General features: G+C 46.7%; 1 protein-coding gene across 3 annotated transcripts in view; it reads left to right on the forward strand.

The window, feature by feature from the left end:
* Positions 1-4,955, forward strand: part of CEP350 (centrosomal protein 350) — a 154,847-nt gene extending 149,892 nt beyond the window's left edge. For all 3 annotated transcript variants that reach the window (XM_088017380.1, XM_028121508.2, XM_028121509.2), the window contains one exon: positions 1,060-4,955. In XM_088017380.1, coding sequence (XP_087873506.1) covers positions 1,060-1,224 — 165 coding nt within the window. In that variant the 3' untranslated portion in view covers positions 1,225-4,955. The remainder of the gene's footprint in view (positions 1-1,059) is intronic.
* Positions 4,956-25,461: the final 20,506 nt, after the last annotated feature.

The following is a 25,461-nucleotide window of genomic DNA, read 5'->3' on the forward strand; positions in this document are numbered from 1 at the left end:
CTTTAAAAAAAAAAAATAACAGTGTATGGTGACAGATGGTAACTACACTGATCACGGCATGCACAGCGTACCATATGGAGTTGCCGAATCACTACGTTGTGCACCTGAAAGTAATATAACCTTGTGTGTCAGCTATGCTTCAAGTTAAAAAAAAAAAAAAAGAGCAAGTATTGCATAACTGATTTTTTTTGAAGATTTATTTATTTTGGAGAGAAAGAGCAGGGGACAGAGAGAGAAGTTGAGAGAATCCCAGGCAGACCCCCTGCTGAGCGCAGAGCCTGCCATGTGGCTCAGTCCTACAACTCCGAGATCATGACCCAAGCCAAAGTCAAGAGTCAGTCCACGAACTGAGCCACCCAGGGACCTCGCATAAATGATTTTTAAAATAAACTTAAGCAAGGGCGCCTGTTTGGCTCAGTCAGTTAAGCGTCTGCCTTCGGTTCAGGTCATGATCCCAGGATCCTGGGATCGAGCCCTGCATCAGGTTCCCTGCTCAGTGGGGAGCCTGCTTCTCCCTCTGCCTCTGCCCCTGTTTGTGCTCTCTCTCTCTCTGACAACTAAGTAAATAAAATCTTTAAAAATAAAATAAAGAATACCCTAATGAATATTAAACTTTATTCATTTATTTATAATACTCTAGAATCACATTCAGTGTTTTCTTTGGATATAGGCATTTTATAATTGTAAATCCATATATCTAATAATTTACATGCTTCTCGCCCCCTTAAATCCTTATACACATTCCCTTATATTGTCATAGACAACAATATACTTGTAAACCTTAATATGTATAAAATCCTGGAATATTATCAAATTCCATTTTGACAGTTTTGAAGACACTTTTATTCAGCAGTTGAGTCTTTTCAAACTTCTTGTACCTTCAAAGGGGTATTGATATCATATAAACTACCTTTTTTTCTAATTTCCTTGGGCTGTATTCTCATGGGAAATGGTTGAGAATATAATATGTCTATAATAATATATAATATATCAATACAATTAATTTTCTAGCTTTTGTGTGACAGTAATTTTCTAAGCTTTCTGTTCTCTAAATTCTAGGTCCAGGAGCTCCACGAAGAGGAGGCACAGTGGGTGAACTATGATGAGGATGAATTGTGTGTGAAGATGCAGCTAGCTGACGGGATCTTTGAGACCTTGATCAGAGATACTATTGATGTTCTGAATCAGATCAGTGAGAAACAGGGGAGAATGCTACTTGTGTGACATCTTGCAAATAAACCGAACGCTGAGTGCTAACATGAGTCCTGGGCCTTTCTGCCTCCTGATACACACCCCATCTCCATCATAGCAAGAGCGCTTCTGGACTTGCTACCTTTCCTTAAAGACTACTGGTTTGGAGTTCATGGGACAATGCGGTATATCTGGTATGGCAGCCCTTGCCTTTAGAGACTGCCCACTGGATTAGCTGGTGACTTTCGGTGGGCAGGGTTGCACTCCTGATGTTGACACACAGTATAATCCTACACCTCTGGTTAACACCCCTACTGGGTCTCAGATACGGGCTGAAAACACCAGACTTACCTCTTAGCTTAGATGAGGCTATCACTTCCTTGAGTCTGAAGTCAGGCAGGAGAGGTATATAGAATTCTGCGTCCTACCACTTTTAAAAAGTAATCCTGGTCTACACCATGAAAGTCATAAGTGGACATTATAGTCTCTAAACAGTATTAAACCCCTAACCACTTCTAAATAGGCAAGTCTAATAACGTGTGCCTATTTCACATTCTGGAATTCATTTCATTTCTTTTTGAAGACCATTTTCTTCCATTATTGCAGTTGAGCAGCACCAAGTGGACTGTCGAGTTAACAGAAATCAATGGTAGCCTTGCTTTCTGAGCACCATCTAAAGAATTTTAAACCTTTGCATTATTTTTAGTTTTCTCTGTGTGGGCATGAAAACAAAGAATGCCCCCACTGAAGACTGGGCTCAAAGGACTGATGCAGGGCTGGTTCTTCTACCCCTTCTTCTCTCCCTGCACTTTTCTCACTCCTTCTGAACCTCTGCCAGCTGCTCCTAGAATCACAGATCCTCAGGACCATCTCAGGCATCCAGGCATGGCAAAAGTGGAAATAATTCATTTTGGCCTTCAAACTCTCAACTCCCATCTCTCCCCAAGAAGTCAGAGACGCTGTTACTTGAATGATTTAGGAAATGAGTGTGTGCACCAAAGACAAAAAGATACTGTCTATTGTTCGTGTGCTTGTTTTGCGCTATGGAACGTTTTTTAATTTATTCCGAGATAAATTATTAAGTTGAAAATGTGTGTCCCTATTCAGAAGTGAAAGATTCTTCTTGTAAAAGTTAAACCTCTGTCTTGAAGCTTCTGTGGTTCATAGTCTTTGCACAGGAAATCTCCGGTTTTAACAAACCCATACACATATCGAAGAAGGCAGTTTAATTCAGTGAAAAGAAGATAAGCTTTTCCAAGATCTCCTGCAGTAGCAGGAATGGAATCAGAGGATTTCAAGACACTGTATAATTCAGTTCTGCCTCTCTTGCAGCATTGCTTCTCACAACTATTACCTGTACCTGAAAATATATATATAGACTCCAGCTGCTACATTAGAGCATACGTGATGCTCTCTGGGACCTCAGTACCCTGCCTTCCTGACTGGTTTCTCTTTATCAGTCCTGTTCTTCTTCAAGTAATCTAGAAGAATGTGGACAGTCTTAGGCGTGAATGTAAATGCCTTAATACTGAAGGTCCTGATTAGAAGCATGATTTAAGACATCCACTGGATTCATATTTACAAATATCCTGGAATGTTATAGCTTCAAAATACGTTAGAAAAACCCCAAAGATGGTATAATCTTTTAAGTGTGCACGTTCGTTCATTTCTGCATCTTTCCTCCCAATCTGCCTTTGCGTCTCAGATGTTTCACTATGCACACTTCCATTCCTCCTTGGTTTCATCTTGTCATTATGAGAAACTTATCGAAATAATCATTGGAATATTTGCATTTTGCACAATGACTGGTATGATAGCTCTTGACAAATAAGGAAAGCACTGAAATGTGGTGATTGGGTCTCGGGAAATGCGCAGATTGATGTATCGCCAGCATTTCTTCTGGGCTCTTGCTGTTGAGCTCTAGTCTTGTAGCCATAATGAGCAGATGGACTAAGGGAAGCTAGGGTTTCTTGGGGTTATTAACCAGTAGTGTGGAGATATTGTTTTCACGTTGGCCAAGGAAAAGCAAAGGCCTTTCTTTTTAGTTTGTGTTATTTGAAAGACAGAAAAACATCTTATCTACGCCTTTTGGCTGTTTGTAGGATTACATTGTCCTTATGATACTGAAACTTTACAGCTGCTATAAATTTTTTATAAGTGAATATAAAAATAATATAATAGGAATATAGGTTGTTTTTCTACATTCTCATTATTTGGACCTAAGTCAATTTTTAATAAGAAAATTAATCTTTACTCTTTATGACATTATGATTCCAGAAAAGGAAAAAAAAAAGGTTAAGTGTGTGGAGTCAGCTATCGGGACTTGGGGTTCCGTGGTGAGGATACGGCTGGGACCGTGTGTTGGCCCCCCTCACGTGCTCCCGCTGTCTCCCCTGTCTTCAGAATCCCAGGCTCCAGATGAGAGGCAGCCATCGGTCCGTCTTACTCCTTGTTAGAAATGGTTGTCCATAGTTTGGTAGCAGAAAACAGAGGAATCTAGAATTAGCAGATTTCTTATAATTTTAACTATTGGATATAATTGAAAAGGTATTTATTGTTAGCATTAGGACCAGAGACTATGGATACCCAGCCACTCGTTCCATATTGGGATCTTTTTAATCAAGCTCTGCCTCTTAACCAAGAATCTAAATATTCCCTCTTTCTAATCTTTGTTCCTTCCCCCTACACTCCCATCCTCTTTCACTCTTCATAATTCCTCTAAGAAAAAGATCTTTGCATCAGCAGTAATATCTTTTAGAATAGCACTATCAGAATTTAGTAGTAAACCAACATAGAGGCTTCAGATTTAGTTCTGAGTCCAAAATAATTTGTGCTATCCAGGGTACTGAACTCTGGGTTAACCAAGTACAGGGTATAGATTCCCTCTTCAGGTCTAAACAGGAATTTTTATTCTAGGGAAAAGTGGGAAGAGCTCAAAAGTAGTTAATAAGGAAGGTAATTGGTTTTTCTTTTACCCAAAAGAAAAGAAGATTCCTTCTGTGACTACAGGTCTCTGAGAAATTACCTTTCAAAAGAGATTTCATTGCTCATAAGAGTGTTGTGGCCTATTGATAAAAACAATTTTGTTCACTTTCTTGTCTTGAAAAAAGTGGCCTTAGCTTTTTGCAATACTTGAATCAAGTGTGTCCTCACACAGCATTGGAGACTCTTAACTTTTCTGCAAGAAGTTCAAACTTACATCTTCTTTTACTACCTTAAGAATACTAGTGAAGAAAACATTAATTCAAAGAGCAAATGATAGAAACTACAATGATGTTCAATGCAAATTGTAGGAATTTACATGTTTACAAATCATCTTGAACTGGTTGTGCAGCAATTCAATAAAATATCTTTGTATTATAAAAATGTGAAGAAAACAATGTAAACTGATGTAAAGGAGGTACTGTCATTTTAATTAACCTATGTTTAATAGCTTTTCCTTCCGGACTTTGCAAAGCCTTCTTGGTAAACACATTGCAAAGCGTTCTCTGGGAGGCCTGGCCTCCGTGTGTGTACTGTACTGTGCAGACATGAAAAACAAACCCGTTTACTGTGTATGTGTAAATAGCCTGCTCATCAGGCCATTTTCAGCCAATAGTCACATCCAGTGCAGCTTTGCACAGAAGACTTGGGGTGTGGTTTGTAAGTATGATCTGTAAAATAACTGGGATGAATTCCCATGTATACCTGTGTAAATAGATTTGTTAACTGAAATGTACTTTAAGAAAAAATAAAGTCTGTAAATAAACTGATTTATAAATTAAGTTTGTGTCCCGTGTCTGTTTTTTCACCTTCTGAGCCGAGATTAGAAGCTAGTCCCCATGAACTCAGGCAGCGGTGTGAGGGGAGCTGAGTGCGGGAGCTGTCCCCTCTGTTCATAAACGCCATCGCCGCATACACCCAAGCAGCCTGGGCTCTGACATTCGTCACTCGTGTGTACAGTCCCTGAGTACACCTTCATGTTCTGAGCACTGTGCCGAGTGGTGGGCAGGTAGTGGAGACCACAGCCGTGGTCCCTGATCTCCTGGAGCTGAAAGTCTAATCAAAGAGTCATCAAAAGAGAATTTGAAAAGCAGTACGTGACAAATCACAGTAAGTGCTGCAAATGAAGCACACGTGGGGTTTGAGCATATATAATAAAAAGAACCCAACAGGGGTGGGGATGGGTCAGAGAAGAGCTCCCTGATAAATTATACCTCTCTGCTCTATATTGATGGGCTTCTTCCCTGTAATTCATGGCAAACATCTTTTCTCCCAGATGACTTGAATTTTGATCACCCTTGCAAAATAACACACAGAAAAGTCACACACAATTAAGTGGGCCACAAAAAAGAGCAACCATCCGATGACTAGGTGTGGAGGCTATAATTTATTTCTAGAAATACAAGCTTGGAGAAGAATGGAGCTAGAGATCTAGAAGAATAAAAGAATTTCCAAGATGGAAATGTATGGCACTCAGGGTAATGAATCCTCTCTAACCCAACAGATTAGAAGTAACCACCATGGTCTCCCCTGAATTCTTCGAGGAGCCTCCTAATGGCCATCCGTGCTGTGCTTTTAACCCCTACACAGCCATGAACATTAAAGGAGTTCTCAGAAGAGGACTGACCCCAAATTGCTGCAGAGTCTAAGAAATCCTTCTGGCTCCCAGAATAGATGTATGAGTGTCCACTGTGTGCCAGATACTGTGTTTGGTGCTTGGTAGACACAATAGTAATGACAGGTTGAATCTTGGGAAAAACCCAAATATATCTTTATCCTTGAATGCGAGTACGTGAAAGTGGTAGCTAGCGCTGGTAGATGGCAGAGCTAAGAATGGTGAGCCCAACAGCGGTGAGATCTACAGTGGTGAGTGCCCGCAGAAGTGAATGCTGAACTAGCCAGTGCCCTACAGAATCCCAGAAAAGCTCAGAAATCGAAGGCAGTGACTGCCACAGAAAAAGGTGTGAAGCAGGGGGACTGTTCCATCACTTACTGGCTGGCCAGGCTATGCGCGGCCAAGGCTAAAAGGTAAGTGGCATCCAGGGAAGAGATCAGGACACGAGATGAGATCACTGAGCACAGACAACAGCACCCCAGCCTCAAGTGGGACAGCACTTCCTTCCGGCCGGAGAGGAAAGGAAGTGCACAGGGGCCAACCCCTAGCAATGTGTCGGGCCCCCGCGGCCAGAGGAGTGGGAGATGTGACCGCACGCACCCCATGCCGCGCCTCAGTGCAAGGACCAGGACCCGCCCCATGGGGTCTGAAATAGACGGCTGGGGGTGTGCCTGAGGGCCACTGACGCACGCGCTTAAGCAGAACAAAGGAGCACACATTGTGAGTCTGAAGGAGGGAAAGGTATTCCCACACAAGCTGATAAGGCCAGCACAGGCTGGGGGCACTCCATCTCTTGGTTTGGGAAGTGGGCCAGGTCCCAGGGCCCATTCCTATGTGACCCTGTAGGAGGCGAGAAGCTGTGTAACTTTCTTTCCCAACAGTACACCCCACCCACCCTGCTCAGCTACTGGAATAGCAGATAAAGCACATCAAATCCAGGGGGAGCACGGTTTACCTCAAATGTGTAGGCAGAGCTGGGTCCTTGAGCCCCTGAACAACCCATATGAAGAGAGTTAACAGAGCCTTCCTGTCATTTCGAGACATTTACCAGAGTCACTGGGAGAACCAAACCCCCGGACGAAGATCAGGCCTCTCCGGAGGATGGTCCTCAACCAGAAACCTCCAGTGCCTGGCCGAAGCCAACTGAAGAGCTTAAGCAATGAGTCTGCTAACCACCCCCCCTGAGCACAGGGCTTCTCCGTCCCTCGTATTGTTGATCTACCCACAGCAAGAGGCGCTGGCAATGACACAGAAGCCAGCCTGTTCCGCCGGCAGGTAACTGAAGGCTGTTAGGTGTCCATCACCACCCTGGCCAGGGAGCTTAGTGACTCTCCTTGGTCTAGAGGAAAGTCCAAGTCATCGTGTACCAGCCAAGCCATTAAAATGGGAATGTGAGACAAAAGGAACTTTATTCTGGGATGACAAATGCAGCATTGTTTGAGTTCGTCTCCTCTCCTGACAGCTGCGCTGTTTCTTGCCAGGGTTGTGTTGTCACACCAGGCACAGCGCAAGCTTCTGCAGGAGCAACGGGAAGACAGCTTAATGTTCCCACCTCGCTCCCATGCTCTGAACGTCCCCAGGTCCAAGATACTCTTGTTTCCTACTTCCTTGGGATCCGCTGCCCCTTGCTTAACCCAAGTCTTCTGGCCCAGTCATCCAACCTGGGGACGGAGGTCACAGTCCAAATGAATTTGACAGATCTTGTAATATCACCCACTCGAGTCGGAGGTCCCAGCGTGACCAGGAGAACCCAAGGGTCCTGATGCTCTTTTGCCCCCTCCCCCATTTCCCTGGCATCCCCCAGAGTGAGATACCTGTTGCCTCCACGTTTGGACTGGGAGGCCCTAGTGTGACACCACTGTGGCCCTAGCAACAAGTCACACCTCGGGAGTGTGTCCCAGTGGGAGAAAAAAAATGTTGAGTATACCGAGGTGGGGATTTTGCCAGAGCCGCCTCATCAGGTGGGCTGCCTGGCCTCCCATCCACTCCAAGTATCACCCACCATGGGTCAGAGCCTACTGGCAACTGTTCAATGCCTTTTCTTTTTTCTTTTTTTAAGATTTAGACTTGCGCTCAGCTCAGAGACCTACATGGGGCTCGATCTCACAACCCTGAGATCACAACCTGAGCTGACATCAAGAGTTGGCAGCTCAACCGACTGAACCACCCAGGCGCCCCCGTTCACTGACCTTTCTTAAGCAGAGGTACCATCTGGTAAGTTGGCGGGTTTTTTTATGGCCTTTGTATAGTTGTTGCTTAAGCTGCTCACTGCAGTGTTTTGCCCCTGGTCTGTCTGGGGGTGACGGGGAACACGAAAGCCCCACCTCTGTTACAGGTACATGTCCAGCACTGTATTTTTGGGGCTGTGACTGTGGCGTCTTGATCAGATGGGAACTTTGTTGAATATCTGAACATACGGCATGGGGCAATGGTGGTTTTTGAGCCACAATAGTGATCTGTATGTCTAGATGGCACCACACCATGAGCACCGCTGGAATCCACGTCTGGGGACTAGTGGCCCAATGTGGTCAATTTGCCATGTGTGTGTGAGGCCTAAGCCCACTTGACACGGCTCTGCCCACTCTATTGCACGGTCTGCATTCAGTACAGGAGTCACACAACTCTGTTGTTACCTTTGGCTTTCAGTTTTGGGGGGTGAGACATTGTGATTTGGTCCATTCTTGTATCGGAGGTAGACTTCATGTTCCATTCTGTAGTGGACCCAATGGGGTTGTTTGCTAAGCGCATGTTAGGTTAGCTCATGAGTTCCATTTGTGTTTTTGTTGTTCATTTTTTTAATGGTTCTTTGTTATAGGCATTAATATGAGTGATGAATTGGGGTGGCTTGTTTTTTTTTTTTCAGTCCACTAAGCTACTGTCACAGTCCCTGTCCCTGCACAGGGGGGCCTTTACGTATAGCTCGGGGGTTTGTAACGGCCCACAAATCTGTAAGCAAGTAGTAGAGACTTGCTCAGGGATTGGCTGGACAGCCATCATCATCATACACAGTTTGGCCCATTGGGCAGGATATTCTTATCTGGTCTCAATTAAAAGGTGGTCGTCCTTGGAGAAGGCGGCCACAATGGCCCAGACAACTCTCCCAGCTTTGAGCTTTGCAGCTGGGACATCCCTGAACTGTGGCCCCCGCTTCGTAAAGGGAGGGGCAGGGGCAGCCCCTACGGCTGGTTAGCCTCCTCTGACAGAGCAGATACTTGTTTATGGAGTTGCCTGGCCTCCTGGGGCCCACGTGGGCTTGACCTTGGTTGTCCTGTGTTCACTTAATGATGGAACTTTGTTGAAGCTGTCCTGTTTTGTTAGTGGGATTAGTGGGTACCCCCATGAGGAGGGGCAGCTGAGGTTTCATGGTCCCACAAGTTGTCAGGCTTCTGTGGTCAGGCTCCCTGTTTTCAGGCAGGCCCAACATCAGGCTAGAAGTTGCCATGGGAGGGGAGGATGCCAGGCAGCTGCCTCAGGTAATTTATGTGTCCAAGACCCAAGGGACCAACACACCTCGACAACAGTCTCTTGTGATCACAGGTTCTAATCCACCCGGGGAGGAGTGGATGATCCCTTTCCTAAGGCGAGAGCGGGACCTTGTATGCTGCACAGCCTCCGGACCTACTGTTGTCAGAGGCCCCATTCAAAGGAGCACAACGTGGGTAACCTTGACAAAAGGGGCCAAAGGAGTCCCCCGATGTGATGCATGTTTCTTAGTAGCCACATAGGCCTGCCAGTCGTTGAGTCTCTTTTTTGTTGGTAGGAACTGCCTAGGACAGTAACTTTTCTTTCATCTTGTCAAGAATGTGTTCCTGCTGACGGGCCTCCGGGGCCCCCTGGTGCGGCCGTAGTCGAGCAGGTCCGGGACCTTCCCAGGGTGGACGGCCCAGCCTACATGTGTCATAGTGTCCATGACCTCACACGGGGCCCGGCTGACTTGTTTCTGAGTTAGGCCAGCAGGGAGGCTGTCCTCAATCTAGTGGATGACAAGCACCTCTGGGAGTACTTGGGCTTAGTACAGATCTAGGCCTACCCGCTGCTGGCGTGTGGCAAGGGGGCTGAGGTTTCCCTGTAGAGGTGCAGCGAAGGTATACTGGAGGCCGTTCCTGCCGTTCCTACCGTGCCCTGGCACGAAGAACTCTCAGCGGCCCTGCTCAGAGCACCACATCTGTGCCCCCGTTCACTGGCTGGCCAGGCTACGCGCGGCCAAGGCTAAAAGGCAGGTAAGTGGCATCCAGGGAAGAGATCAGGACGCGAGATGAGATCACTGAGCACAGACAACAGCACCCCAGCCTCAAGTGGGACAGCACTTCCTTCCGGCCGGAGAGGAAAGGAAGTGCACAGGGGCCAGCCCCTAGCAATGCGTCGGACCCCCGCGGCCAGAGGAGTGGGAGATGTGACCGCACGCACCCCATGCCGCGCCTCAGTGCAAGGACCAGGACCCGCCCCATGGGGTCTGAAATAGACGGCTGGGGGTGTGCCTGAGGGCCACTGACGCACGCGCTTAAGCAGAACAAAGGAGCACACATTGTGAGTCTGAAGGAGGGAAAGGTATTCCCACACAAGCTGATAAGGCCAGCACAGGCTGGGGGCACTCCATCTCTTGGTTTGGGAAGTGGGCCAGGTCCCAGGGCCCATTCCTATGTGACCCTGTAGGAGACGAGAAGCTGTGCATGACTGCCTTTCCCAACAGGGATGAAAAGACAGAACTTGGTTGACTGCTGAAAGGAACAGCTAGATCCCCTTGGTACCCATACCTGTCCAGTGGGTGCGGGTCCCTGCCAATCCCCTCTCAAATGCTCTCAGGAAATCATTTATTCTCTGGAGAAACTGAACCACAGTGTCCCTGAACCTGAGGACTCCAGGTACAACAGAACACGAGGCAACAAATGGAAAATAAAAATTAACTTAAAGTCTGTGGATTAAATGGAAGAATCTAGTCAGGCTTATCTAGGACCCCCTCCGCCAGGAAGAAGACTGAAGGATCCTCCTCTGAAAAAACAGAATGGCTTTGGAGGAAAGCCCTCTAGGTACTGACATTGGGAGATTCCCCTAGAGAAAAAATTGGTTTGTTACCTGATCTCCTTCCAGGGAAGCTGACCAGTCAAAGCTGCACACATGCCTAATGAGTTACTCATCCACATTTTAGCGCATCACCCAGATGTGAACAAATAGCCAGCCATCTCCAGACATTTGAGGAGAGCCACCTATATGAGCCAGGCCAAACCAAAAAGAAAAAAACAAAAGGGGTTCTGGTGAAACAATGCATGGCACAGAAGGAAACATCACAAGACACAAAAACCACAATTAAAATGAAAACCCTCAGATAGCTCCACAATATTGTGTCCATGTAATAGGAACAGGATGCTCTAAAAGAGTAATGAATCAGAGAACGAGATGAAGCTCTTGAAAATTAAACCTATAGCAGCCATTATTTAAAATTCAGTAGAATGTTAGAAGGCAAAGTTGAGGAAACCTCCTAAAAAGTAAAACAAAAAGGTACATAAAAATGGGAGAGAAACAGATAAAGTTAGAGAACCAGCCCAGGAAATCCAACATCTAATTAATTGGAATCTAGCAAAAACAGAGAAAACTGGAGGAAATTAGACAAGAAAAGAATTCAGAACTTACCTATGTGAATTTGCCATTGGAAACGGTCCAATGAATGCCTTCGCACGAGAAATAACTCCCCAACAAGGCTGATCATGGTGAGATATGAGGACTCTGCGGGAAAAGACAAGGGCTAGAAATAAAAATGTCATCACTCTCCTGAACAGAAACATTGGAGACCATAAGAAAACACAGCAGAATTTTCGTAAATCAAATGAAAATCGTTTTCATCCAAAAGTCTACACTTGGCCAAATCATGAATCAAGTGCTAGGATAGAATATGAAGGTGTTTGGGAGTGTCCTTTCTTCTCAAGCATCCTTTCTGGGGCTGGGGGCATAAACCCTGAAAGACGAAGGCTTGAGATCCAGAAACAGGCTCCACCCAGAAGCCTGTGAAGGAAATCCCCAGGGTGACTTGGAAGGCATTCCCAGGATGACGGCTGTCTGGCACACCTAGAGAGCCACCAGTCCAGATCAGAGGCGGCGGGGGGGGGGGGGGGGGGGGCGGACAGAAAACTCCAGAAGGAACATCTCCAAGAGGCAGGGAGGGGGAAGAGAGAGGAACAAAGAGCATATGTTTTTAACAACATGACATTTTTTATTGAGAAGCTGTTGGAGAGCGAGGAAAAGACTGAGTAATAGGTTCAAAGAGTGAGTAATGAAGAAACGAGGAAAAGCAAAGCATTGTATGAGTAAGAAACAATTATAATACACTCCCTGGCTCACCTAGGAATATTTATAGTTACAATAATGTAAATACTGTGATATCACTAAATTGAGAGGATGAAGAAAGGGAAGGGAGGTGTCAAGAGAGCTAAATCTACATCTGCCCTATACGGAAGCATGACAATTAATTTTATATGTCAACGTAGCCAGGCCATGGTACACAGATATTTGATCAAACACAGGTCTAGATATTTCTATGAAGGTATTTTTTAAACTAATTAATTAATTTATTTTATGTAGTGTTCCATGATTCATTGTTTGCGTATAACACCCAGTGCTCCATGCAGTACGTGCCCTCCTTAATACCCATCACCAGGCTAGCCCATCCCCCCACCCCCCTCCCCTCTAGAACCCTAAGTCTGTTTCTCAGAGTCCATAGTCTCTCATGGTTCGTCTCCCCCTCTGAGTCCCCCACTTCATTAGCGCTTACCATAGCACATACCCTCCCCAATGTCTATCACCCAGGCACCCCATCCCTCCCACCCCCCACGACTCCAACAACCCTCAGTTTGTTTCCTGAGATTAAGAATTCCTCATATCAGTGAGATCATATGATACTTGTCTTTCTCTGATTGACTTATTTCTATGAAGGTATTTTTATATGAGACTAATATGTAAGCCAGTAGGTTTTGAATAAAACAGGTTACCCTTCATACCCTCCCTTATGTGGTGGGCCTCGTCCAATCAGGTGAAGGTCTTAATAAGAACAAGGTCCCACAGGGAAGAGAAAATTCTACCTCCAGACTGCCTTTGGACCTGAGCCACAACATCAGCTCTTCCCTTTGTCTCCAGCTTGCCAGCCCCTATAATCACAAGAGCCAATTCCTTCTCTCTCTCTTTTTCTCTCTATCTCTCACCCCCCCCCCCAGGAACACCCTCTGTCCCTTGTTCTCTCTCCATCCACAATTCATCAGTTCTGTTTCTCTGGAGAGTTGGAGGAATACAGGAAGTCAACAGCTAAAGTATAAAACTAGTGATTCAAGATATAACATATTTTCTTGAATACAGAGGTAAAGACCAGAGAAAAGATGCTGAAATGAAGTGATTAACAGTGGGTGTCTCTGGATGAAGAGGAGGAGAGGAATGGGGCTGAAGACTACTTGTGTGTTCCATGTGTATGTGTGTTGCTGAATAGCCTTTTTTTTGCTATGTACAAGTATCACCTTGATAATAAAAATTAATATTCCCTCCACCAAGAAGTAAAGCGTCACCAAAAAGGACAAATTCAGCATCTGTTTATTTACTTCCTGCTAAATGTGAAGAGGGCATATTTATTTTTTTAAGATTTTATTTATTTATTCATCTGAGAGAGAAAGCACAAGCAGGGGGAGCGGCAGAGGGAGAGGGAGAAGCAGGCTCCCTGCTGAGCAAGGAGCCCAGTGCAGGACTGGATCCCAGGACCCTGGGATCGTGACCTCAGCCGAAGGCAGACGCTTAACCAATGGAGCCACCCAGGCATATTTAGATGGAATTATAACCCCCTTCCTCTTATAACTTTAAAAGTATTCCAATACTATTGTCTGTAGAAGCTAAATATGGGTCACAGCTTTTCAACCTGAATATTTTTCTATTTCAAGTTAGAACTAGACTCAAAGTAATTAAAACGTGTTGCTGTCAGGCATAATTTAAGTGGTGCATTTAACATAATTAAAAATATTTTAGTACTTCTGCATATTAAAAAAACTTAAAGACTTGCGTTTGATGGTAGGTAGATAGTGCAGGGAAAGGAATCACCGTGTTGTAAAAAAAATAAAAGGAATCACCATGTTGTATCACTAACTAGTGGCCTCAGTGGGTCAGCTTGTGGGCAAATATACCCTGGGGACTGTGATTCTATGACCTATCCAAATATATTTTTTCCATGATACTGGCACATTTTGCAAGCAGATATAAAATTTTCTTGTGCTTTTGTTTTGAACAAGAGTACCATTTAAAAACACATTTTATGCAACTTGTCTTCCCCACTGAAGAATGCAGGTCAGGAAACTCAAAACCCACTCTTTTAGCTCCAAACACATTTCAGGATTCTGAGTTTCCATAGCACAAAGAGGCATGTGTGAGGACCCACTTTAAGTAGAGTCAAAATATTTTTTTAAATAATAATCATCTAAATAACTTCCCTGACTGGTCTGTTAGTATGATTGCTACCTTTTTGAGAAAATTAATTCAAACAATTAGGTGAGCAAAATGGAATTAAAAGTCCAAATTCCTGCTGTGAGTCTCCAGGTTGAGTTTCCTCAGAGAAAAAGGGCAGAAGGGGCATTGCCTCACGAATTCCTTGGGCATTGCAATATTGATAATCCCTGCTTCTGGCCTTCGAGATCATCATCTTGTTAATCCTATTTCCTGGAAGTAGCATTGCCCAAAATATACAGAAAGAGTTTGTCTTAAGAAGTGCCTATACTGTTTTAACTATTTCTATTCTGGAGACCCAGAATAGAAGAGAGGAGAATCTGCTGGTTTCTGGTGAGGAAGTTGAACCATTTAAGAGTTTTGCTTTTCCACGAGGGGCTAGGGAATGGACACAAAGTCACTGTGATGAATGTGGTATATATATACAATGGAATAGTATTGCTCAGCCATCAAAAACAAAACCTTGCCATTTGCAATGACATGGATGCAGCTAGAGAATATTATGCTGAGTGAAATAAGTCAGACAAAGACAAATACCACATGATTTCACTCATATGTGGAATTTAAAAAACAAAACAAATGAGCATAGGGTAAAAAGAGAGAGGCAAACCAAGAAACAGACTCTTAACTGTAGAGAACAGACTGCTGGTGACCAAGGGGAGGTGGGTGGGGGATGGGTTGAATGGGTGATGGGGGATGAAGGAGGGCACTTGCGAGGAGCACCACGTGTTGTGTGGAAGTGTTGAATCACTATATTGTACTCTTGAAACTAAAGGTACGCTGTACGTTGACTGGAACTTAAAAACATTAAAAAAAAGATCGTTTTGGTTTCTACATCTTTATTTATAAGAAGAGCTAAGAATCTCAATGTATGAAATAACCAATATGAAAAGTAAATTTTAGGGACACCTGGGTGGCTCAGTGGGTTAAGCGTCTGCCTTCAGCTCAGGTCATGATCCCAGTGTCGTGGGATCGAGCCCTGTGTCGGGCTCCCTGCTCAGCGGGGAGCCTGCTTCTCCCTCTCCCTCTGCCCCTCCCCCTGCTTGTGCTCTCTCTTTCTCTCTCTCTCTCTGACAAATAAATAAATAAAATCTTAAAAAAAAAGTAAATTTTATTAAGAAGAACTACAGCAGCTAGTATGCATTTGACTGCAAGGAACTGAATACTTGATTAAAGCTAAGTCAACAATAGGGACTTACCCTTCTCACTTAACAAGGAATCCAGAGGCGACAAGGTCAGGGTTGGCAGATGCCTCCACAGAGTCAGCACTTTGTGTCAGCACCTCCTTGACTCTCTCGGCCATGATGGCCAATGGCTGCTGCAGCTCCAAGTACCCTGTTCTAAAATTTAAAATATAACATTTTAATATGTTACTTTAAAAAATACTTGAAAGTATTTCCATAAGTCCTCAGCAAACTTTCCTTTATGTGTTGCTGACCACAATGCCCTCCCTCAAATTGTTAGAGAGACTCAGAGAGCGAGTTTCTAGAATTTTCAGCTTCTGAAGGCAGGTCGTGTGGGTAAAGAGGAAGAGCGGGAATGGGGCTATTTATTTCACAACCGGCAGTGCCTGCGAACGTATGTACCCTGAGCTGCTGACTTTCTTGGAAAAATTGAGTCTGTGACTAAATAAAGGTGTAACTGGGTACCCCTTGCTGGCCTGTTGCATCATCACGCCAACACCCTTCCGCGTGCTCTATTATGACCAGGCGTGCCTTGAGCGCTCATCTTCTCCATCCCTCTGCCCTTGGGCACAACCATATGTCCAGCAGCCCCCAAATGGAGCAATTTCTCTAGCTTTCGAAGCACCAGAGAAGCCAGCATTCTTGATCTCATTCATTAGCCAAAGGGCTTTTCAAAGTTCTCTTGTGTGACTTATGATCAGGGTGTGGAGATGAAACACATACATGTTAATAAGTAAAGGGCACCAGGGGCGCCTGGGTGGCACAGTCGGTTAAGTGTCTGACTCTTGATTTCGACTCAGGTCAGGATCTCAGGGTCATGAGATTGGGCCCCACGTTGGGCTCCGTGCTCAGCGTAGAGTCTGCTTGAGGTTCTCTTCCTCTCTCTCTCCCTCTGCCCCCCCTCCCTCTCTCTCTCTATTAGATAAATAAATCTTTAAAAAAATTAAGTAAAGGGCACCATTAGGCGATAACCAAGGCTAAGTTCATCCTCCATTCATCCATTCCACAAATAGCTACAATTTTCTGGCACTGTCCTCTACCCTGCGGATCTCAACAGAAGACAAGAAATCAAGGTCCCCGTTCTAATTACTTACATGCTCGTGTGAGGAGACAGACAATAAATAAATAAACCGATGCAAAAAGAGGGTAGTATTCGGGAAGTCTGTGGGAAAACTCTAGAACAGGTGACGTGAGACAGGGGATGTGGGCAGGAGCTTCCGTACGCAAGGTCAGGGAAGGCCTTTTCCGAGAAGCTAGCATTTGAGCTGAGACCTGATGATGAGAGAAGGAGCCACGTGTGAGGAGATCTGAAGGAAGCACGTTCCAGGCAGAGGGAACAACCACGCAAAGGCCCTAAGAGATGAATGAGGACTAGAAAGAAGATGGGCGTGTGGGCGGCCCAGGCAGCACAGGACAGTGGCAGAAGCTGAGATCAGCCTACATGACAAAGGGCCTCGCAGGCCAGGGGGAAGGGTTGAGATTTATTCAAGGTACATACAGTATGTCGCCTTGGAGAGTGGTACCCAGGGGAGTGACAAGGTCAGGTCTACACTTGTACAAAGCTCACTCTGGCTGCTGGGTGCACAGTGGATTTGAACGGGGCAAGTGCTAAGGTAGAGCAGGAACAATGGTGACACGGACGAGAGTGTGAGCTGGAAATGAGAGGAGTGGGTAGCGAGGGGCCGGCTGGCTCGGAGCGGGGCCGCGGGACTGCGCGCGGTGGTGAGGGAAAGACGGGCTTTGGCGGCGCACCAGGAGGAAGGCCAGAGCCGCGACCCAGGGCACTTGTGAATTCAGGTTGTTCAGAAGGTCGGGCGGGGGGGTAGTTGTGGTCTGTGGTGCTAAGGGACCTTTCAAAAGTGTGGGTCCTGAGCATTTGGAGGGATCCGGGAGGCTGTTTCATGCAGAGGGAAAACACAGGGAGAAACAGAAAGGCGGGCTGACCTGATCACAGCAGTGTTCTTAGGAGGAGAGGGTTGAGATGTGGTGAGACCACATTAGGGCCATTCTTCATCTCATTTAGCAAACGAGTCCCTTTGCCAGTTCCTTAGCCCCCATAGGGTGGCTGTTATGGGGGCAGGTGTGAACGTGAGTCGGGGGAGACCTCAGGAGAGGGGGCCCAGCCCCCCAAGAGGCCTCACCGGGAGGCACTCAGGGTAATTCACCACAACCCGGGCTCCCATCCCCAGCCTGAGAGATTTAGCCACTGGAATGTATCAATTCTCCCAGGGCTGAGCAGTGCGCTGGAGAAGTCAGAACAAGCCTCATAAATTGGAAGAAAAAACCCAGAAAGCCTCCTTACTACTTTACAGTGGGGGCCTCATTTTCCCAAGACCCAGGTGCCCCCATCCGCTCTCCCCGGCCTGCCCCTTCCCTCTGTCCTCAGAATTTGCACCACTAATGGAAAGCGAGTTTGCTGAACATGGGTTAATTATCATAAAAATCAATGAAATAAGCATTTCATTTTGTGATTGAGAAAACAGAGACTCGGACATGATATAAATTAGAGGAGTGGTGGACAAAACTCTTGGAGCCTATTTCTGACCCAATTCTTTCTCTTCTGCTTCCCTGTTTCTTTTTTACTGAGGCCTGACATAGGACACAATATTAGTTTCAGGTGTACCACTTAAGGACACGACATTTGTGCATGTCGGGAAATGACCTCCACGGGGAGTGTAGTTACCATCTGTCACCATACAGTTACCAAAAAATGTTTCTTCTTGTCATGGGAACTTTTAAAATTTACTTTCTTAGCATCTTTCAGAGTTGCAATACAAGATTATCGACTGTAGACGCCATGCTGTCCATTACACCCCATGACTTAACTGGAAGTTTGTACCCCTTAGTCCCCTGCACCCGCTTTGCCCACCCCCCACTCGCCCTCCCCTCCAGCAACCAGAACAGATCTGTTCTTGGTATCCGTGAGTTTTGTTTGTTCATTGATTTTGTTTTTCGGATTCCACAGATAAGTGAGATCAGACAGTATTTTTTTTTTCTTTATCTGACTTACTTCCCTTAGCATAATACCTTCAAGGCCCATCCATGTTGTTGCCCGTGGCAAGATTTCATTCTTTTTTTTTTTACAGCTGAGTAGTATTCCACTGTGTGTGTGTACCACACCTCACATTCCACCCAGGCATAGCGGGCCCAGAACATGCTCTCTCTTCCTCTCACACCTGGACTGCTCCTGTCTCTGCTCAGAATGCCTCTCCCTGTCCCGAAAAACCCTGACCCAAACAACCACCGTTTGCTGCTCAGACTCTCCAACAAAAGCCCTGACAATAGATAGGATGAAATCACTGAGCACAAGCTTACTCGCTATGTGCTGAGCACTTGGCATGCATCCTCGGCTTTGGTCCTCACAACCGCCTCTGAGGCAGGTCCCAGGTCACAGGTCAGGAAACTGAGGTTTCAAAGGCTAAGCACCTCGCCCGCAAACACAACCTAGACTCACCTGGGTCTGTCTGGTTCCCAAAGCCACGCCTTTGATCCTATGTTTATTTCTGATCATTATCCCTTCACCTGGACATTGTCCCTTCCTCAGGACTCAGAATGAGTTCCATCTCCTCCCATGTAAGTCTGGGAGGGCAAACTCAGGCCCCAGGTCACCACATCCTAGATAAGACCACAAGACCTGCCTACAGCAAAATTTAAAAAATTTTTTAAAGATTTACTTACTTATTTTTGAGAGAGAGAGATTGCGGGGGCAGGGACAGGACAGAGGGAGAGGGAGAGAATCCCAAGCAGACCCCCCGCACTAAGCACCGAGCCGACAGGAGGCTCGATCCCATGACCCTGAGATCGTGACCCGAGCCGAAACCAAGGGTCAGATGCTTAACCAACTAAGCCACACAGGAGCTCCAAAGTTAAAAATTTTTAAATATCTCCCCATTTGTTCAGAATAGAGCCAAACCCCTTAGCAAGGCTGCAAAGCCCCACAGCCTGGGCTCATGTCCTCATTACATACCTATGGTCAGGTCAGCATCAGTATCACGGGGGGTTTATTAAAAATGTCATGTGGTGGCACCATTTCCCAAGGCTCTGGCCTGGTCCCCTTGGATGAATAATAATAATGATAAGCAACATGACTCAGTATTTACTCTTGCAGTGGCCGTTCTAAGTGTGTTCTGTATCTAAGTGTTTACATGTATTAATGTACATTCATTCACTTAATCTGAAAAAGTACCCTATGAAACAGATCCTATTAGAAGATCCATCTAATAGATGAGATGATTGAGGCCTAGAGAGGGTAATTCACTTGCCCAATTTCATCCAGCTAGCCAGTGGTGAAGCCAGTCTGGAATCCCAATAACCGAATCAAGAGCTCTGGGCTGCATCTGTAGATGTCTGTCTGTAGACACCCATCGGCGTCAGCTCTCAGAGCCTGAAGGTGGATGCTTATTTTCTTCTGAAAACAGGCTGCTGAAGCCCGACTTCCAGGTATCAGCGCAGGGAAGAGAGAAAACCACCTGGGTCTGCAGCCAGCACTTGGACCGGGCCCTTCAGAGAGTCACTGGGCCCCAGTTAGGGGGTTAGTTAGATCACAGAGGTTCACTTCCTGTGAATTCGGACCCCGCATCTGCCCAAATAGGGCAAAGAAAGGAATGCCAACTTCAGCATCCTATTCTGTAGAAATCCCTGGTGCTTTCCTCCCCAGCCCCACCCTTAGTAACATCTTACTTGAGAAGGGTTTTATAATGAGTTGAAAAGCAACCCTGCATTTCTCAATAAGAGTATTAAATCTTGTCAAACAATGATCTATAATTAGTCACTAAGAATTACTTCATCTAAAACAATTTGCATGTTTATGGATTTGTGTGTGTGTCTGAGTGTGTGGGGTTCAATCAGCATTAGTGAAGGGAAGGCCACAGACCAGCCCAGCTCACAGGGAGAAGAATTTTAAAGGGAAGAAGAATTCCAAAGGCAGAGGTTGGGCCCGAGCTGTTCAGGTCTGCAGTGGCTCCCGGCAGCCTGCAGAATCCTGCTTTGAGGCGCTGCGGGGGGAGCTTGCACCGCCCGCCTCCCATCTCAGCTGTGCCCAGAACCCAGGACCTAACCATGAGGGGTACCTGCTGCGCCTTTCTTTGGTTCCTGCCAGCTCTGTGGTAGGGGTCAGTTTGGGGCAGCTTCCCAGAGAGGCAGCTGGGCCACAGCCCTGGGCCTCAGAGCAAAGGGAAAGGGTGTGATGATGGTGATGAACGTTACCAAGTATGCACTTGCCCATTTCGTCTTTGAAGGTAGAACACAGACTAGACTAAGGAGGACGTAATTTGCTCAAGGTCACCCGCTTATAAACTGTGGAGCTGGGATTTGAACCCAAGGCATATGCAGCACCAGCCAGAGCAGGCCTCCCTAAGCCCTCAGCCTCGAGGGCACCATGAGAGAGTAGCAGATGGTCTGCTGGGTACAATGATGACTGATACGTGAGCTCCCGTGGGACAAGCAACTGGAGGGCAGGACTGCACATCCAGCGGGCAAAGCCTCCCCAGGAGCTGACGGTCCCGACACCTGCGGAGGTGCACGGCTCAGAGCACAGAGGCTCCCCAGTTCCGGCTTAGGACGTAAGCCCTGAGCCAGGCTGCCTGGGTCCACTCAGCCCCACCCCCGACGTTTGTATGAGGACAAATGGAGGCCACAGAGCATATGTCTAAATATTTAAAATATTTTAAAGTTTTCAATCCAGCTAACACACTGTCAAGTAAAACACGTTCTCTCCTCCTACCTTGACACAGGAACCTTCACGAAGACCTGGGAGGCCCGGTGTGGATTTCACATCCTCGCAGTCCAGAGGCCTCTGTCTGGATGAGGAGCTGTGGGGAAAGTGGCCCCTTCTCTCCCAGGCCCTGCTCTGCCGTACCTCCTGAGGGGCCTTCCCCACAGCATGCGGACGCTGGGACTGCACGTTTGAGCTCTGCCCATGCCTTTTGCAAAAAGCTGCCACTGGGCCACCATTTGGGCTCACTCAGGGGTGCAGTCCACTCTCAGGCAGATGAACCCGGGGAAGAGGCCCTGGAAACAGACTTGTGGCCCTTTGGGCCAGGAATTCCACAGTCCCAGGTGCTCAAGGGTGGTGTACAAGGGGGCTGGGGGGCTTTCTCCTTGGCCCCACGGATCCTGTGCCCTGGGGGCAGGGACGGCTCCAGAGCAGGGGCTCAGGGAAGAGGTCCCTCCAGTCTGAGCCTAAGGATGTTGTCGCCGCCAAGCCCTTATTGTGAAACTTTGAGCCTGCTCGTTAATCTCTCTGCACCTTGTTTTCTGCGTCTGGACAATGGAGATGACGACAGCAAGGAGTAACAGGAATACACGAGCTTATTCTGAACGGGCCAAGTGCTGAGGGCAGTGCTGGGCAAAGCGTGAGTGAGTGCTGCCCATTAAGTGTAATTATTACTTGGACTCAGGCATCCTCAAAGTCGTTAACAGATTGAGTGCTCTGTGGAGACCTAGAGAATTCCAAGAACCAGGTACTCTGGCTACCTGATCTGTCGTCAGGCTGGAGCTTGTGACTGCGACAGAAACCGTGGAAGGCCAGCAACAGAGGGAATGGGATAGAAGGGAGGGTCGGTATTTGCTGCCAATTTGTTCAGAGAGTGTTTCTGGGGCAGGTACTCTTCTAGGCACTGATCCAGGTCACAGGACTGAGCAAGACAGGATCCCCAACTTCATTCATCCTACCTTCTTGGGGTAAGGGAGGGGGATAGAAGGAAGATATTTAACAAGAAAGCAATGAAATAGGGGCGCCTGGGTGGCTCAGTTGGTTAAGCAACTGCCTTCGGCTCAGGTCATGATCCTGGAGTCCCGCGATCGAGTCCCACAGCGGGCTCCCTGCTCAGCGGGGAGTCTGCTTCTCCCTCTGACCCTCCCCCCTCTCATGTGCTCTCTCTCCCTCTCTCCTTCTCTCTCAAATAAATAAATAAATGAAATCTCAAAAAAAAAAGCAATGAAATAAACATGAGCCAGGCAGACAAAAATAAGGGGTGTGAAGGAAATCAAATAGGGTTAATTGAGAGTGAACAGCTAATGATGGGAGGTGAGGAGGATGAACTGCGTGCAGTAGGCTGGTCCCTCACGGCCACGGAGGAGGAGACATTAAACCTGAGACCTGAGGGGGCGCCTGGGCGGCTCTGTCCACGCCTCTTCATTTTGGCTCAGCTCAGGTCATGATCTCAGAGTCTTGGGATCCAGCTCCGTGTCAGGCTTTGTGCTCAGTAGTGGGTTGGGGGGGGTGTCTACTTCAGATTCTCTGCCTCTCCTGCTCACGTTCACAAGCACGCAATCTCTCTCTCTCTAAAATAAATAAAAATCTTAAAAAAAAAAAACCTGACACCTGAATAATTAGGAGGAACCAGCTGTATAAAGAATCAGGAAAAGGCTATTCCAAGAAACGAAATTGGCTAGTGCCAGGGCCCTGAGGTGGTCGTGTGCTGGACACAATACGAGAAACAGAGAGAAGACCTGTGTCACTTAAAGGTAGTGAGCAAAGGGAAGAATGACAGGAGACAGAAGTTAGAAAAGTAGAGGGGGACCCGATGATGCACTTCTCAGAGTTTAATATGCCCACATACCACCCGGGGATCCTGTTAAAGCACAGTTTCAGATTCCATAGGTCTGAGGTGGAGGCCTGAAATTCTGCATCCCTAACATGCTCCCAGGTTGGGCCAGTGCCACCAGTCCGTGGACCACACTTTGAGAAGCAGGGCTTTAGGCCACAGATTCTATCGTAACTATATTGAGAAGACTTTGGGTGACCATAAGCAGGGATGTGACTCAGTCTGGCCATATTTTTCAAGCTTGCCCTGGCTGCAGTGTGGAGGCTAGGTCAGGGGTAAGACAAAAGCCTGGACACCAGCGGGGATGCAATTGTAGTGGCCCAGGTGGAAGGTGGGGCCGGCCCGCATGGGGCTGGGCATTGTGAGCTACAGAGAAGTAAGTGCAGAGCAAGTCAATGAGCCTGGCTAAGTCATGAAGGGGGCGAGTGAAACACAGAACTCCAGCATGACGACTCCTAGGTTTGAGGCCTGAGCTAAAGCTGGTGTGATGCCTTCACTGGTGTGGCCAAGGCTAGGGCTTTGTTAAAAAAAAAACAAAAATTAAAAACCCGGAGTTTCAGTTTGAGATGGTAGTCACAAATTCAAGTGGAAATGCTGAGTCAGATAGATGAATCTTGAACTCAAGAGTGAATCTGGGGCTTTTGAGCATTAGGAGCCTTGGTTTGCGGATGGTGTTTTAAAGCCACAAGACTGGATGCGCTTGCTTACGGAGAACGTGTAGCAGATAAGGAGATCTGAGAGCTGACGCCACAGGTTTCTAGCACCTAGGGGTCACGGGCGAAGGAGGAGCCAGGAAAGGAGAGTGAAGAAGGGCTGGGGAAGTGGAAGCACAGGAGAGTGGTGTGGTGGGCCTAACAGTGGACCCCAGAGATACCCTCACCCTACTCCATGGAACCTGTGACTATATCACCAGACGTGGCAAAAGGGACTATGCAGATGCAATTAAGGTTAAAGAGCTTGAGGGGAGAGCTTATTCTGTATTATCTGGGTGGACCCAATCTAACCACTGGAGTCTTTAAAAATAAAATGGAAGACAGGAGAGGGGGTCAGAGAGATGGAAGAAGAGGAGCAAGAGATTTGAAACACGAGAAAAACTTGACCCAGGATTGCAGGCTTTGAAGATGGAGAATCCAATTCCAGAACATAGGAATGGCCCTCAGCAGGCAGGTAGCAAAGACATAGGACCCGATTCCCACAACGGCAAGTACTGAATTCTGCCGACAACCTGAATGAGCAAGGAAACAAAGTCTCCCCTAGAACGTCTAGCAAGGAACACAGTGCTGCCAGAACCTTGATTTTAGCCAGAGACCTGTGTTGCGCAAAGATAAATTTGCATTGTTTTTTTAAAATTTCATTTAAATTCAATTAATTAACATAGTGTATCATTAGTTTCAGAGGTAGAGTTCAGTGATTCATCAGTTGCATATAATACCCAGTGCTCATTCCATCACATGCTCTCCTTAATACCTATCACCCGGTCACCCCATCCCCCACCCCCCTCCCCTCCAGCAACCCTCAGTTTGTTTCCTAGAGTTAAGAGTCTTCCATGGTTTGTCTCCCTCTTTGATGACTTCCCATTCAGTTTTCCCTCCCCCTATGATCCTCCGTTTTCTTTCTTAAATTCCACGTATGAATGAAATCATATGATGACTGCCTTTCTCTGACTGACTTATTTCACTTAGCATAACATACTCTAGTTCCATCCACGTCGTTGCAAATGGCAAGATTTTGTTTGTTCTGATGGCTGAGTAGTATTCCATTGTTATACATATATATGTGTGTGTGTATATATATATATATATACCACTTCTTTATTTGCATTGTTTTAAGACACTAGTTTGTGGGGCGCCTGGGTGGCTCAGATGGTTAAGCATCTTCCTTCTGCTCAGGGCATGATCTCCAGGTCCTGGGATCGAGCCCCACGTTGGACTCCCAGCTCAGCCGGGAGTCCGCTTCTCCCTCTCCCTCTGCCTCTCCCCCTGTTTGTGCTCTTTCTGTCTCTCTCCCTCTCAAATGAATAAATAAAATCTAAAAAAAAAAAAAAGACACTAGTTTGTGATGATTTGTTACTGCAGCAATAGAAAATGAATTCACGTGGTTTAGAAGCCAAAAAGGAAATCACTTCGGGGCGGGGGTGGGGGCGGGAAGAGCCATCAGCTGTGTCAAAAGCTGTGCGAGGTTGAGAAAGAGGGCGACAGGTGTGAGCTCTGGACAGGGCAACACAGGGCTTGTTGTCGACCTTGACAAGCAGTCTCAGCAGAGTGGTGAGGTCAGAGACCAGGCTGGAGTGGGTTGAGGAACAAAGGGCAGGGTGAGGAAGTGGGGCAGTGAACACAGACGACTCTGTTGTAAAGTTTGGTTGCGAAGGGAAGGAAGCAAATAGGCCGGTACTGCAGAAGGGTGTGGGTTCATCCAGTTTTGTTTTCCTCGTCTTAGCGGGAGCCAGAGAGCTGGTTTGTTTGCTACAGGAATCAAC

This window comes from Eumetopias jubatus, unplaced genomic scaffold (assembly GCF_037043125.1).
Source record: "Eumetopias jubatus isolate StellerSeaLion01/CBP00866 unplaced genomic scaffold, mEumJub1_p1.0 scaffold_12, whole genome shotgun sequence".
Taxonomy (NCBI): domain Eukaryota; kingdom Metazoa; phylum Chordata; class Mammalia; order Carnivora; family Otariidae; genus Eumetopias; species Eumetopias jubatus.